This window comes from Pangasianodon hypophthalmus, chromosome 20 (genome assembly GCF_027358585.1).
Source record: "Pangasianodon hypophthalmus isolate fPanHyp1 chromosome 20, fPanHyp1.pri, whole genome shotgun sequence".
NCBI lineage: Eukaryota > Metazoa > Chordata > Actinopteri > Siluriformes > Pangasiidae > Pangasianodon > Pangasianodon hypophthalmus.
This window is the reverse complement of record NC_069729.1, coordinates 14,769,934-14,787,007: the sequence shown is the minus strand read 5'-3', so window position 1 is coordinate 14,787,007 and position 17,074 is coordinate 14,769,934. Positions and strand designations below refer to the sequence as shown.

At 35.8% G+C, this 17,074-nt stretch overlaps 1 protein-coding gene across 11 annotated transcripts in view; it reads left to right on the top strand.

Moving 5' to 3' along the window:
• The window catches only part of grip2b (glutamate receptor interacting protein 2b), a 202,840-nt gene extending 193,262 nt beyond the window's left edge, over positions 1–9,578 (top strand). For all 11 annotated transcript variants that reach the window (XM_034314349.2, XM_026932610.3, XM_053227035.1 and 8 more), the window contains one exon: positions 439–9,578. In XM_034314349.2, the coding sequence (XP_034170240.1) occupies positions 439–636 (198 nt within the window). In that variant the 3' untranslated portion in view covers positions 637–9,578. The remainder of the gene's footprint in view (positions 1–438) is intronic.
• Positions 9,579–17,074: the final 7,496 nt, after the last annotated feature.

The window sequence follows — 17,074 nt, the reverse complement described above, 5'->3', positions numbered from 1 at the left end:
ATTGGTTAATTCTGAGCACAGTCACATTCCCCATTATTAAAGGGCATGCACACATAGCAACCAGGACATTTTAAGTTTTTTCTTTTTGTCTTTTTATCCCTAAAACGTCTTTTTGTTTTTGACTTGAATTTTGTTTGTTACTGAATCTCATCAAAGGTGTGAAAAGATCTGACAAGATTTGTCTTGGTTTCATTTTTCACAGCACAAAACCCTGCAATTTTAACAGGGGCGTGTAGACTTGTTATTTCCATCATATGTGATAACAGGAACTAAGTTTTTTCACAGATGTTCCACAACATTAAATGTAACTATAAAGGGAACAAGGAAAGTGTCTCATGCTTTAATAAATAGACAGTTGTTAGCAGTCACAAAACATGCTGTGGTATAAGTAATATAAGTACTGTGATATATTATATATAACTATTGTTGCATTCCCAGGTCAATCATGTGCGAACACGAGATTTCGACTGCTGCTTGGCCGTGCCTCTTATCACAGAAGCTGGAGATAAACTGGAGCTGGTTATTAGTAGAAACCCATTAGCTCAGCCTGGTGCTGGTCAGCCCATCGACTGCCATTCACTCTCAGCTCCTTTGACTCACAGCCGAGAGCACAGCAACAGCACCATGGACCTGTGAGAGCACACTAACCTGGGGCTTACACCCTGAAAGGACAACACAAATTCACCAGGAACTGCTGTACATGCCATTCAACACAATCTGAAACTTGGACCATACAGTATGTTCAACAAATGTGACGGTTTTTAGTAAAACATAAGCAATGATCTGTGCTAATGTTTGGTTTGTTTGTTTTTTTAAACAGAACTGTGATTATAGTAAAACAGGAAGTGTGAACAAGCTACTAGACCCTGTCCAACACTAGACTGTCCTATCGAGTCTTCTTGTTTTCACCAAAAACAAAGAGCTGCTTCTTGTCCAGCGCCATAAAAAAGAAATGATCCTGGATGAAGGTCAAATTTTACACCGTTGTGTATAGTGAACACATTTGTTGTCTTTTCATGGGGGCCATCCCACTTCAGAAAATAACATGCCACTCATAATGTTTTCATTAAACACTGTATTTTTCCACTATCAAGCCAAAGGCTGAGTCACCATGAACTCTTTGGTTAAGCAAGATTCAAAATTTGTTTGGCCAAACGCAACCCTAGAATTGGCCCTGTTACATGCTTAGTCACAAAATCTCTATCTCTCTCTCTCTCTCTCTCTCTCTCTCTCTCTTTAGTCTACTCTGGACTAAAGAATGGACAAAAACAAGAGTACTGCTTGCGGCAGAATCGAAACATAAGAAAGGTGCTGTTTGATTTCTGAACAAGATATGACACAACACACTATTCCTTTATTTGACAGAGGCGGTACAACAATTTGGTTTTGTTTGTACAAGAAGACAAATTCGTTTCTCACATCTCTAACCTCACACACCTCCTTAAGCAGTGATGTGAAGAAATAGAAACAAACACAACCCTCTTATACCAGTCACAAAATTATGTAATCAGGAAAAAGAAAAATGGACTTTGCGCACACACACACACACACACACACACACACACACACACACAAAAACACACACACACACACACACACACACATGCCATGGCAGTGTTTGCTCTTAGATTTAATACTCAGAATGGCTTTTGTGCTCATGCAATACCCCCTTCTTATTTTCTCTTCTCCCACTTAAACTATTCCACATTTTGCAGTGTTACAACCTGGAATGAAATTGGACTTAATTGGAATTTTTACAATTTGATTTATACAATGTATTTATTTAAAGGTGCGACGTACTTTTAATTGTGACACAAATGTTTTTTTAAACAATTAAACAAAAAAGCAGACATTTTTGTTTGCATATTTACTTATCCCCTTGATCGAACCACCTTTCATTCTAATTCCCATGCAGGTCTTCTGGGATGTGTCTCAGCTTTGTACATCTGGATCTTGATTTTTTTTTTTTCTTTTTTTTTTTTTGCCCATTCTTCTTAGTAAATTTGCAAGTTCTCTCAGAGACCGTTGGTGAATGGCAATTTTCATTTAATTCAGGTTTGGAATTAAATTGGGCCATTCTAACATATTCAGGTTCTTAGTTTTGAACCAGTCCAGTCTAGATTTGGCAGAATGCTTAGGGTTGCTGTCCTGTTGGAGAGCGAACCGGAATAGGTTTGTTTCTAGGGCTGCCCTGCATTTGGCTTCATCCATCTTGCCCTCAAATCTGACCAGTTTCCCAGTCCCTTCTGATGAAAAGCATCCTTGCAACATGATGCTACCACCACAATGCTTCACTGTGAAGATGTCTTTCGCACGGTGGTGAGCAATGTTTTGTTTCTCCCAAACATAGCACTTTGTGCCAAGACCAAGACGTTCAATTTTGGTCTCCTCAGAATCTCCAACATGCCTATTGGCAAACTCCAAATGGGATTTTATATGGCTCACCGTTCTTCCATAAAGCCCAGATATGTGGTCTGTTCTGGGTTGTCTTGTGAACAGCTTCTACCACCTTAGCTGTGGAACTCTCAAGCTCCTGGAGAGGTCATTGGCCCCTTGTTTGCTTCTCTGACTAAAGCCGGTCACTGACCTGGTGACTTTTGGTGGATGGCCTCCTTAATGCAGATTATGTGCCATATTCTTTTCTTTTGTTAAAAATTGATTTAATGGTGCTCAGCAGGATATTCAAACTGTGGGATTTTTTTAAAAACCAAACCTTGATTGATATTTTTCCAGGACCTTGTTTTGATAGCACCTTGGTCTTCATGATGCTGTTTATTTTATATTATATGTTCTCTAACAAACTCTGGGGCCTTCTAGGAACAGATGTATTTGTTTTGAGATCATGTGACATGTTATTTGCACAGCCGTGAACCCCATTTAAATAATTATGCAATATGAGATGACAACTGGTTGTACCAGAACTAAATTAGGAGGTTTCCAGCAACGGGGTGAATACTGACGCAATCACAAATTTTCCATTTTTATTTTTAAATAATTTCACAAACTATATAGATTTCCCTCCCTACTTCAGTATTATGAGCTATTTTGTGTAGTTTCATGACATATAATTATAATAAATCCAACTTAGTTTCAGGTTGTAACACCGAAAATGTGGAAAAGTTCAAGGGGGGAGGAGTCAATACATGCAAGGCACTGTAACTATAAAAATGCATCTACACCATTCACCACGTGTGTTCAGGACTCAAGGGCACATTTCTTCCTTTCACAATGGCCTTTGTAGTCAAGCCATGATATAACTACTGAAGCTTGCCAAATATCTCAGACATTTTGTTCAAGTTATTTTCATCTCACCTTCCTGAAAAGGTCTCATAAAACTGAGTGTAGCCAAGTCACATTTGGAATGATCAAACCATGGAGTTTAGCCTGACTCGAAGTCTGCTTGGTTCAGCTCTCTGTTTCATTTTCAAGCTGTCTATGAACTGAGTCAGACAACACCAAGTGGTCTAGTGTGGAGGTCCTGAAGGATTAGGAGTTTGCAGCTAGTGCATTCAAAAAACTAATTTCTTTTCTGTTCCATACAACAGCCAGAAATTTAAGAAAAAAATAAAGAAGGTTACACAGATGATCCATGGAGCCAAAATGCAGCAGCGTCTGATTTTTAGGCTCATTTGCCCGTACAATCATGCCATCCCTTATATGGACTCTAAAATCTCCCTTATGTATACTCTAAAATCATTCCTGTTGCCATAACGGTTTACTTTCTGAGTATTTGGTGGAATTATTTCCTGCCTTCTTTGCAGTACTAATGACCATGCTGGAAAGCACAAGTGAGATCTATTTCTAATAAAACAGAAAGCACTCATTGTTCTCAGAGACTCTGGTGAATTCACACTGGAACAATCCATGGCTCTGTTCACAACTGTCCCACCCGATGTCACTCCTTCATTCAGTCTTATAAAACTATTGATGATGGGCGAGGTTTCATCTACAGATTTTTCACACATAAAGAGCCTAATATTAAATGTCTTGTTTTTACTAAGGCTTAGACCAGTGTTCCGACCTGGGACATCATTTTTACCTTTTCTCTCTTTGACAGTGTTCCATGTAAGTATTAAGTGTGATGTTCACAAACCCCAAATGAAAAAAAAAAAAATCTGAAGAAATTTTTATACATGCAATATTCAAGCCCCAAAGGTAGGCTTTGAGAATTTTACAGAAGCTTTATAAAGCTCTAATTGTGTTCATCCCTATGCATTTTTGGATTCTGAATTAATGTATGCATTGATATTGTGTATTTTTAAAGTGTGTAATATTTAAAGTTCTATTCTCTGTATAGTATTTTTATATGACCCTCTCTCCCATCGTTCCCCTGAGTGCAGTTCCAAGCACAGTGGTTAAAGAGAATTGAAACTTGGGTTTATTTTGGTTTGGCTGAATACATATGATGATATTCCTAGTCAAAGACTGTGCTGGTGACACCATTTTATAATGAAAAATATTAATAAAAAAGGAAAAAACTTGGTGAGTCATAATTGTATCCATCAATGGTTGTATCCATTTATGTACAGTATACAGTATACCTGTTTACTGAAATTAGGATGTAGCTTAAACAGCTATTTGAAAATACAATAAGAACTTATTACATTTTGAATTAGTTTGAACTAATGGGTATGACAGCAGTAAAAACTCTGTTTACAGGTATCAGTAACGCTTTAGTTTAGGATCGATTAATGGACATTACTGAATATATTAGTTAACATCATCAAATGATATGCTTCAGTATTAATACACCATAAATAACCATAACAAAGTAACTACTTGCTCGTGGTCAACACAAACGTCCTATCATGTCTGTCTGAATAAAGTAATTTATTATGTGTATCAATATTCATTTGTCTGCTGGCTATTAAAGGCTAGGGGCACTGTGTTCATATGGCGTGCCAGAACGTCTGTGATTTTTTTTGTTTGGTTTTTTTACTTTGTTACAAGGCTGGAAATCACAGCTCATTATTATCAAAGGTATTATATTCATTATTGAGTTATTATACTTTTTAGCTTATTTGAACAGTCATTTAATTTGAATGGGTTTAATCCATTCAAACAAAAATATTCTATTTAAACAAGCAGGCTTATGAATGATGTGAACTTGGACCTAATCGGTTTTGTTGGCAGACATCTCAGGAATAAAAAGCTCTATGGCTGTAATAACTAGCCAAAATATTATTGGACACATTTACACAATGAGCATAATATTTCAATAGTTGGCTTATGTTAAAAGGGGGTCCTTTGGTTTTTATTTTACAGTTAAAGGGATCCTTGGTTGTAAAAAGTGTTAGAACGGCTGAGAAAAAGCGTTACCTAAATATCTTTTACCACCTGGATATGTATGTGGCCTTCACTTTTTTGTTCATTTCCTTTTATTTTTTTGCTCTGGAAAATTTTAGTCATTGTTGCTAACCTGTATTTTCTATATAAGTGCGGAGACACAGAGCACATTCACATGCTGTTAGGGTTTCAGTGGCTTGCTAGGTTTGTTATCTAGCTAGCTAATTGTAAAATAGCTAGTCTAGCTCCCCCAGCTAGCTTATGGTTTACCTGTATGTTTTTTCCGCAGGTTGAATGTTGAGCTGTAAAATGCCAACATCTCCAAGGGTTTTGGCTAGCATCATTTGCAGATCATTATCATGCGGTTTCCTTTGACGCATTTAAAACTGAAGATATCTGATATATTGGGCCAGGGATACTCATCTTCTTCCACCGTCTCAGACATCGCAGCTGCTGACTAAGCATTTGGGGCCTGTAGACTTTCAGCAGGAAACTGCTTTACTTTGAAATTAAATTATTAAAAATTGGTACATGCTGTCTTTTAATTGGCTTGCAGTCTTCCGGGGTTAAATGCATTATTATTTTACTCTGTAACAGTGATATATGGAATATATAAAATATCCATGTAACAAAGTTGAATATTTTATTTGAAAAAAACACAAGTAAACATAAAAGTACTATGATTTAATTATATATCATGTACTCAAGTACTGTAACGAGAGTACATGGCATTTGTTACTTTCTATTCTTGCTAATAAGCGAGAGAATGCTGTGTAGATCTGTTACTATTAACTAATCACCTAAAACCAGTTACAACGCTGAATCATGATTTATAATCTTAAATCATGATCTTAACAAATAAAAATGTTTTGATGTTTTGTTGTTTTCTGATTTGTACTGTCATAAATTTGACATTTCCACACTGATGAAATTTATATCTCTTTTTGAGTGAAACATTACACCTAAGAGGAACTAAAGGGCAGCAGTATGATTTATAATACCTACTAGCTACTAGGATGGCAATTAGATTTGAAATCCGAGCTCTTCACTGGCAAAAGTTATACTATAGGTCCTGAGAATAGTACAGTAGATGCCTAGTTAATACCTCTCTCTCATGTGTGCCTATTCTCTCTGCTAGGAGTGAGAGCAATGATCATAGCTTTACATATGACTTCAGAATGAGTATCGGTCCTGTGAATATTACTTAACTAAGGTTTACATGAGCAGCTGTTTTTTAACACAAAAATTAAACTAATGGATCCTGTTTTTAAGGCTACAAGATTTCTCTTCTCTCTTGTGTGTATATTGTTTCCAAATACCACAAAGGTTAAAGGATCTTGTACACCATTTATGTAACTCGCCTTTTCCAAACTTCAGTCACTTTGAGTAGGTTTATAGTAACATGATACTGGGAGTTGTGTGATAACAGCACTCAGGCAGCATTTTCCATTCTCTATCCCTCATCATGGCTTTTGTCCAGCACCTGCAGAAACAAAGCTGCACTGTTCTAGGAACAGTCTTAATTTAGGACTGACTGATTCCATAGATGTCAACACTCACTTCCTCATATGTGATGTACGTGAGAAAGTGCAACCAGTTGACACCACCAGATCACATTTTAAATGAGTTTTAGTTACTCCCCAGATAGCAGATGATTCCAAGCCAAATATGGTTTGAGTTTAGGAACATAATCGTCACACAACTGTGGCAGTAGAAAGTGAACTGGGGGCCAAAAGTGCCCCAACTACGAGCTTCCACATTTATATATGTATATTTGGCATTTGGAGTCTGGACCAGAAGTTGTCCAAATGCAAATAGCTATATCTAATGTGTGTGCAGCATTGCAACATTTGGTCAAAAGTCAGATCCGGTGAGTTCATTGCCATCGTTCCACAGTGGTTCTTTGACCAGACCAAAAGTGTCTGGGCTGGTATTGTGCCTTCACTCATTTTGCTGTCTGGGTCATAGCAATAGAAGCATGGTACATAGGAATAATGCTAAGAGATTTATGATGTGTGCTTAAAGAACTTATGTCTTCTTCTTTTCATGTAATGTTTTACTTCTGGGTTTCTGTTAAACCTATATCTATCTGTCTGTGGAACACATAAATGATTTTTACTCTGAAAATTCTGCCTAGGTTCATTCATTCATCTTCATGTTGAGGTGGATTCTGAAGCCTATCCCAGCAACACTGGGTACAAGTAAGGCTTAGGCTTAAATACTTAAGTACTGGTGTACTGAATAGTATGGCAAAACAGTACATAATAGTAAGTTATTACTTCACATGGTAGAGAACTATTTAGAATAATAGAATGAGGCTTGAGATTATAGCTTGTTGTTTATATCCAAGGCCTATTGGATTTGTGACCATAGTGTAAAAATAGGAAGAACCTGAGGAAACCACAATAGTTTCAACTATTTACAGATTAAAAACACCAACTTTCATAAGAAAAGGCATGATATATAATGCTGGAGGTGTTAAAACAAAGAAGACTGGAAAGAACATCTGTACCTTTTCCAACTGTCCAGTTTTGATGAACTTGTGCCCACTGTAGACTCAGATTCCACTTCTTGGCTGACAGGACCCGTATTGTAACCCGATGTGGTCTTCTGCTGTTCTGGCCTCTCTGCTAGAGAGTGTTGTGCATTGTGAGATTTTACCTTTAAATGTATGGCATTTGGCAAACGCCCTTATCCAGAGCAACTTACATTTATCTCATTTACAAAACTGAGCAGTTGAGGATTATGGGACTTGCTCAAGGGCCCAACAGTGGCCTAGACCTTCCGCTCAGCAGTCCAAAAGCTTAACCACTGAGATGCTTTTCTACTCACCACAGCTGCAAAGAGTGGTTATTTGAGTTAACTATGTTTACACGGCGTTTTAAATCATGGCGGGTGAGGGCGTTTTCGTACGCGTTTGGCCAATCAACATCTACATCTACGTCACGGATAGTACCAGTTGTGCTGGTTGCACCCTGCTCCGGAGCAGGAGCTAATCTGGTTCTCAAAAAAGGCAGTCCGGTACTAAAATCACACCCAGTTCCGGAGGTTCGAAAACGCCAAAAAGTGGGTAGTTCCACAATTAGTTCAGGTACAATGAAAGGCCCTTATCTTCTCAAACTGGTTCCCTGAACATGACAATGAGTTCAGTGTACTTCACTGGCTTCCCCAGTCACCTGATCTAAATTCAACATTTGGATGTGGTAGAACAGGAAATTCAAGCATGAATGTTCATCAAATCTGCAACAATTATGAATCTCGAAGGAATGTTTCCAACACATTGTGTAATCCATGCCATTATTGCTGTGTTAAATAAAATATGTTTTTATATTATATTATTCATATTGACAGGCTTTCTCATGAAACTGGTTAACATGACTACAATTAAGTTTCTCTAACATGGTGGGGGAAAAAAAAGAAAAACGTCAATTTTGATAAAAGTTGCAATAAAGGCTGATAGATTCCTGTCTGTCAAACAAGAAATGAACAATAAAGTAAAATGACCTGACTATTGTATCAGAGAGCTTTGGTGAAAGAACAAGGTCTTGAGTTGTACAGATCATAACAGGATTATCCTGAAATGATCTCACTACAATCAGTAAGAAAGTGTTTCTGATAAGATCCCAAGTAGAGAGCATGCCTGGAAAGGTGCTACCATAAAATCCGTCGATCTTATTGATCTTAATTTTATGCTTGCTGGTCAGGTTCTCTTAATGTCATTTAAAACCACAATCATGTGTCTTTATCTGGCAAACTCTTAACATTCGTACCACAAAATATTAAACCTGACCACACTGGCCAATTTTCCTACAGACAGTTTTCCAAGAAATGGCTCACTGAAGATTGTCTCAGAATGGCTCAGCCATACCTCCTTATCTCATAACTCTTCTTGTGAAAACTTGTTACATCTGACAAGTTTTGTGGTCTAAAGCCTCTGCAGTCAACAACAATATTACAAAACTCAGCATCAAGTATCTTTCAGATTCAAGTGTTTTGTTTCTACAAAGTATTGTGGACAAGCTTTTCTTGTAATTAAAATATTCTAAAGGTCTAGTTTTTTTTTTGACATGTGATGGGTACATTGGTCTGCATTGCAAAAAAAAAAAATTAGCAAGTGAAAATATAATGTATCTAGTACCTCCTATATTAAAGATTACAATAAACCAAATATAAGATTATTAAACTAATTTCAAGTCTTGTTCTACTAGCAGATCATTTTAAGTGTCCTACTTATTTCTATAAAGAAGCAAAAGTATCTGTCAATAGAATAAGAAAATTTAAAGCTTGAAATGTAAAAATGTCTAGAAATAAGTTTAATAGGAAATACTAGACAGATTTGACTATATTCAAGATATTTCACTTGCTAAGATGTTGTATTTTTGATTTTGTTAAATATTCATAATAATCAAACACCATTTTCATGATAATATCAGTGAATACATCAAATTAAATCAAAGAACCATAATGTTACAACCAACTCCATGGGTTCTCAATTCATCAGTGTTGAGGAAGCTACTTTGCAATTGTAGAAGCTAGAAATTACTCATGATTTCAAATAGCTAAGCTACAGCCAAACTACGCTTTTGCTATAGTAGCTAGCTACACTACAAGCTACTAAGAAAAAGTAGCTAACTATACTGAAGCTACTTCATCAAACTGAGGAAAATCAACCGTGATATTTTCTTTTTGTTTTGACGCTGATTTATTGCACAAAATACATTTACATGCCTTGTACTGGGTGTGCCATAACAAATAGATTTTACTTTTTCAATTCGTAAATCACTCTTAGTGAAGGAGCAGTTAATTGTAGAACATTAAAAAGAAAAAAACAAACAAACAGAAAAGTCGGTAGCATTACCATATCACAGCTCCACAATCGTAGCTTCGATCCTGAGTCCTGAATCATCCAGTGTTAGCGGGACATACTCTGACCGGAATAAATTGGTTACTGAAGATGAAAATGATTGAACACACTGCACCACTTGCTGAAAAAGTAGCTCATTATTATTGGAGAAGCTATATTATTTTGAAAACAGCTACTGCTATGCTACTTAAAATACAGGTAAGCTAGTAGCATTTCTACTTGTAGCTACTCCCCAATACTGCAATTCTTTAAGCCTGCTGGAGATATATGTTTGCTAAATATCTTTATCACATAGTAAATACCTCTTAAGTAATTGTACAATGTTTGCACCAAATGAAACAATTCCTTTGGTAAAACGTATTCTTAAGTGAGAGCATAAATACACAAAAAATACATCAATGAATACAACATGAATAACAGCTGATATGTTTGGGTCTTTGAGCTTCATGTGCCATGAAGTTTTCCAGAAAGGAGCCTATTTTTCAAATAAGTGGAATCTCTTGTTTCTCGCTTTTTGTACACTTTTTGCACAACTACAATCTGATAGCTAACCAGCTTAGCATTGTCAATGATCAATCATGCCAACAGTCAACTAGACTAGCCTAGTTTGGTTTCATGTGCATACAAAATGAACACAATTCAAAAATGTTCTCCAGAGGAAAATTACATATATATATATATATATATATATATATATATCATACTCCTACCTCAAAATCAGATTTTAATTCAGAGTTGTGATTAAGTTGCTGTTATTTTGCAGGCAGGCAGAGGGTTCTGAGTGTGTGAAGAGTGAATATCACCCAGTATAGATTGTTGCTGATTGGAGCAATTGATAGTATTACACCTGGCTCCTGTTACAATTGACCCCACAATCATATGTCTTTGTCTAATAAGCAGGATTTGATGGTTAAACCCATTGTAGCGCAGAATATCTGAGTCATCCACATGGAGCAATTTGGTTGTTGCCAGGTGTTCTCCATAAAGCTGTAGTTATATGTCTTTATCTGATTAACTACAGTCAGGTCCATAAGTATTTGGACAGTGACACAATTTTGCCTCTGTACATCACCACAATGGATTTGAAATGAAACAATCAAGATGTGACTGAATTGTAGACTTTCAGCTTTAATTCAAGGGTTTTAACAAAAATATTGCATTAACTGTTTAGGAATTACAGACAGTTTTTACAGAGTCCCTCCATTTTCCCAGGCTCAAAAGTAATTGGACAAACTAACAATCATAAATATTAGGATTATTTTTAAATACTTGGATTCAAATCCTTTGCAGTCAATGACTGCCTGAAGTCTGGAATGCATGGACATCATCAAATGCTGAGTTTCCTCCCTTGAGATGCTTTGCCAGGCCTTTACTCTTTGCCAGCTGCCTTCAGTTGCTACTTGTTTGTGGGTCTTTCTGCCTTCACCTTTGTCTTCAGTAAATGAAAAGTATTGTCCATTAGGTTGAGGTCATCGGACATTTAAGAACAATTAATTTCTTTGCTTTAAGAAGCTCTTGGATTGCTTTCACTGTACGTTTTGGATCATTTGGATACCATCTGTACTGTGAAGCCCTTCCTTAGCGCTACACACTTCGGAATTCATCCTGCTACTTCTATTAGCAGTCACATCATCAATAAACACCAGTGACCCAGTTCCACTGGCAGCCATACATACCCATGCCATAACACCTCCTCCCCATGTTTGACAGATGATGTGGTATGCTTTGGATCATGAGCCCTTCCTTTCCTTCTCCATACTCTCATCTTCCCATCATTCTGGTACAAGTTAGTCTTGCATCAGAACTGGTCAAGCTTTTTTTTTTTTTTTTTTTGAGGTCTAATCTGGCCTTTCTGTTCCTGAGTGTTACCAGTGGTTTGCATCTTGAGGTACACTGTCTGCATTTACTCTCATGAAGGCATCTCTTGATTGTAGACTTAGACAATGATACGCCTAGATGTTGTGGAGGTTTTTTTTTTTCAACAAGGAAAGAATTCTGTGATCATCCACTTTAGTTGTCTTCCGTGGTCTTCCAGACCTTTTGGTGTTGCTGAGCTCGCCAGTGCATTCCTTCTTTTTAAGAATGTACCAAATTGTTGATTTGGCCCTCATAAAGTTTCTGCTATCTCTCTGATAAGTCTGTTTTGTTTCTGCAGCCTAATGACGGCCTCCTTCACTTTCATTGACACCTCTTTGGACTGCATATTGAGAGTTCCCATGAACAGCTACCAAATGCACATTCAACACTTGGAATCAACTCCAGACCTTTTATCTCCTTAATTTGTCATGAAATAATGAGGAAACTGGTCGTGAAACTGCTTATCAGTCAACTGTCCAATAAGTTTTAAGCCTGTGAAAATGGAGGCACTCTGTAAAAAAATCAGCTGTAATTCCTGAACAGTTAGTGCAATATATCAATATATCTGTTAAAATTAAAGCTGAAAGTCTACACTTCAATTACATATTGATTGCTTCATTTCAAATCCATTGTCGTGATGTACAGAGGCAAACCTGCGAAAATTGTGTCCAGATCTGTCCAAATACTTATGGACCTGACTGTAGCTTTATGAAATGCCTGTCAGGTGTTATACTCTAAGGCCTGTGAACTTTGTAGAGCTGGCAAAGTTCAGTATCATGGAAATGGTGAACCAAGGCAGATTGGTTATTTCTATGCAGTCAAAATCTGTATTTTATATCACCACTGTTGACATTTATGCCACATGTTAAAGGCAGTATCACACTCTAATACACATATTTCTTCCAGCACTAATTTGCATATTATAAAAATATATTTTAAACAAATGGATTTCAGTCAGAAATTTCTTGGTTTTTTTTTTTTTATTGTGATTACAGGTCATCAACATCTTGTTACTATATTGTCATTTGTCAGACTTTGTTAGCAATATATAGTTTAATTTTTATGGATTATTAAAGAAAGAAAAGAAAACAACTTAAAAAGGCTGAGAAAAATATATTGTTCAATATGCACCAACAAATCAAAAATAAAACAGTGAATAAAATAAAATTTTATATATATAAATACAGTGTATGAAATGATCTGCATGTACCTCCTTCAAAAACTGAGAAAAGGATCTAAACATTTTTACATAAAATGTTTTACGAAATAATCTTTCCAATGGTATGTGATTGATTATAGCTATATTTTAAAATTGGCATTTGAAATTAAAAATACAACAAAATTTGTTATGCATAGTTAATGGACTTGGGGTAACAGTATATAAATAATGTGCTTTATATCAATAATATATGTTTCCATATCAGTAATTTCTTTTTACATATTTTACGAGTATGAAATTTAAAGATATAAGATTTTTTTAAAAAAAGAATCTGAACTTTGATCATTGCAAGTCAAATCTTCATTTTTGTCTTTATTCTTTTATTTCTTTGTTTATTTATTTCACTCACAAATGGCCAAAGTAGAAATACTTTCTATTACATTATAGAGTAAAACACTACGTATTTGTAATAGTAATCCTAAAATGTGTATTGTAATTTGCCGCCGAAAAAAAATAGATATAGTATAATAATCTGTGTTACTATACATAAAAGGGGAAAACATTATTAAAGCCAATCCTCCAACTATCACTGAAATCAATGCTAAACAGAGAAGCCAGGTATATTGATTATTTGATGCAAGTCAGTAATGCTTATTCTGAGAAACCAAAGATTATAGCGTCTGAGAATCAAGATGCTGCTTGGATGCTGCTTGGATCACATTATCACAGTGCTTTATTGGGGAATGAAAATGGTGGTGGTGTATCTGTAAAACATTTACAGAGTAAGGAATAAAATGTGACACGATTGTCACTGGAAACCAATCAACAAGGGGTTGATGTGATCTTAGCACAGTTTCTGTTACCACCCCAAAGTGGATTACTTTCCTATACCAGCACATTCTGAAGTGTTTTATTTTATTCCTCTTACACCACAGCAATTTGCCAATTATTACAATTTTATTTTAGTATTTAAAGAACGTGTATCTATTCGCAGTTACTTAAATATTGTGGACTATCCATAAAAGAAGTTACTTCCACTTATCACTTACATTATAGTAGCTATAATTCCTTCACCAGCTTCTCTGTCTGGAAATTTAAAGTTACAGCTTTCCTTTTGACTGTCACAAAGTGCTGACACTGGAGACTCCTTCCAAAAATGTTAAACAAACATCTCCTCACAAAAATCTCCTCACTTTATTATGTGTAGTAAGTTCCTTGTAAGTTGTTACTGTAGGCCTATTAGAATGGGTGCATTAATATAAACCTTGCCGCTGCACTATTGCTGATAGAGTAAATTAATCAACACTTTATGACCAATCAGAATCAAGAATTCAACAGTGCTGTGGTATAGGAATAAAGGGCTGGGTAGTGCTGATGTTTCTACACACACGTTGAAACACTGTAGACAGTTAATTTGCTAAACTAAACTCTCTATCCAACACCCAATACATCACTACTGTTGCCATCAGTCTAACTTGGTAGATCATCCACATTTATTAAAACAAATGATTTCCAAAATAGCCAAACTGTCATATAGGCAGTGGGCATGCCCTGCTAGTAAGCAGAAGGTTGTGAGTTTAAATCTGAGGCATGTCCAAACCCTTGAGTGAGAACATTATACAATATCATAACTATATGCCTGGATTCTATTTTGCCAAATGAATAGATACAGACTAATATTTTAGTCCAGAAGTGGTCAAAATGTACCCCAGTGTGCTTTAAATCAAATTAGAACAAATTAATACGAATAAATAATAATAATAATAATAAAATTTAAAAAAAACAAAAAAAAAAATCCCAATTATTTTTAGCACAAGAATTGAAAAATGACTAAGCCACAATGGGATGGTTATAATTTCCGTGGCCTTATAATAAAAAAGCAGATATTTCCATCTCCGTTGGGAATCCGACTCATTAATCATATGTACCCTGAGAAAGAAACGATTCTTCCTTCTGCAAGTTAAGCTTGGGAAGTTTTGTGATATTTTGCAAACTCTCCAGATTTCTCATCCCTTGGGTGCTATCAGTCTGTTTCAAATAAGATCACTACTACAGCAGCAGCTGGGGAAAAGGATCAGTACAACTCTCAGTGACCCCTGAAACAGTAACGCAGTGAACATAATGAAGATGCACATTTATACAATGTTCAGTTTTATCTGGGACCAAGTTTCCATTACCTAACATGGCACTTCTGGTTGTGTCCTCACAAGCCATATTTTAGGAAGCCAGGCATGTGTTAAAATACCCTGGCTTGGCAACAGCATTGTTGTTGGGTCACCTTAAATTAAAGAGTGTGTGTGGTAGTGCGTCAGTCCAAAGCCTTCATGAACCCAAAGGTATGATTGAGTTATATTCAAACAATTTTAATGATTTGATTTCACCTCAAATTTTGGAAAGAAATTAGTTCTGGCAATATTCAGCAAAAGCAGGAGGCTTTTTCTTTTCTTTTTTTCAAAAATAAATGTTTATTAAGAAATAAAAAAAAAGTTTTTAGGTACTCCAAAAACTTTTAAATACATTTTCGCTTCCATGTTTTAATCAAGAATTTAAAAAAAGAATTTTTAAAAATGTTTTCATGAATTAATAACACCGACACTTTGCCAAACCATGTAGGTGTAAAAGATTTAGAGAAACCTCTCAAGTCTGTTTCTGCATTAGGATCAGACCTGAGACTAAACGGAATATTCCAGAGCTTTTCAAACCTAGTTACAGCTTGCTTGCAAGCAAATAGTTTAGTTTGAACACAGTTCTGCTTTCAGAAGCAGTAATTAATGTTAATTATATGATATATCAGTCCAAACTGGGCTATTAAAAATCATTAATCATTAAGATTAATGTATGTTATCTAACAGATAAACCAATAGAAAAATAATATAATTTCTTTTTAAAATACTAAAATATGAAAAGTATCACAGTAAGTACAATTTTTTTTTTAGTTCGGTGTTACCTTGCAATGATTAATTGTGCCTGATATTTTGTTATAAAGATATTTCACTGCAAGTAGCATCTTTTTAAAAGACAGGAACAATGCATTTCATTCTACAAAGTATTGCACGATACAATTGCCACCAATTGCACTGATTAAAAGCTCTATATAAAATTTTGTCCTATAAAAAAATAATAATTGCTGACAGAAGCTAAGTACAATCTTAATATTAAGAATACAAAAGGCAAAGGAAAATAAAAGAATGACATGTACAAACAGCTTGGACCATAAAATACTACCTTTGTATTGGTGTGACACAAATGCTTGGACAAGAGCAATTTCAAATTCGAACATACCAGTATCAGTATGTGTCTAGGCCCTGATCCATTCTTATGAAGCTGGTTAAAAACAATTGACTGTGGGATATTTAGGGAGTGTTGAAATGTGGGTAGAAATGAATTTGTTTGAGCGCTTAATTACATCAATTTAAGAACCACGCAAAAATATGCTGTACCTGGGCTGTATTCAGAGTTGAGTTACACACGCTTAGTGAGGATTTAATGCCAAAATTGTGCATCCTGGTGTCCAGAACACAGACATAACCACAAGATTAATATGCTAATATGCACAAGATTAATATGCTCGAATATGCTATTTGAGTATGGGTGTGAGAGTTACTCATGCGGGGTGGAGTTCACCAAAAACAGTGGTGTGTCTTGGTTACGCATGATTCTTAACCTTGGATATACAGTCAGGTCCATAAATATTGGGACAGTGACACAGTTTTGGTAAATTTGCCTCTGTACACCACCACAGTGGATTTGAAATGAAGCAGTCAAGATGTGACTGAAGCGTAGACTTTCAGCTTTAATTCAAGGGGTTTAACAAAAATATTGCATTAACCGTTTAGGAATTACAGCCGTTTTTTTACAGAGTTCCTCCATTTTCACAGGCTCAAAAGTAATGGGACAATTGACTGATG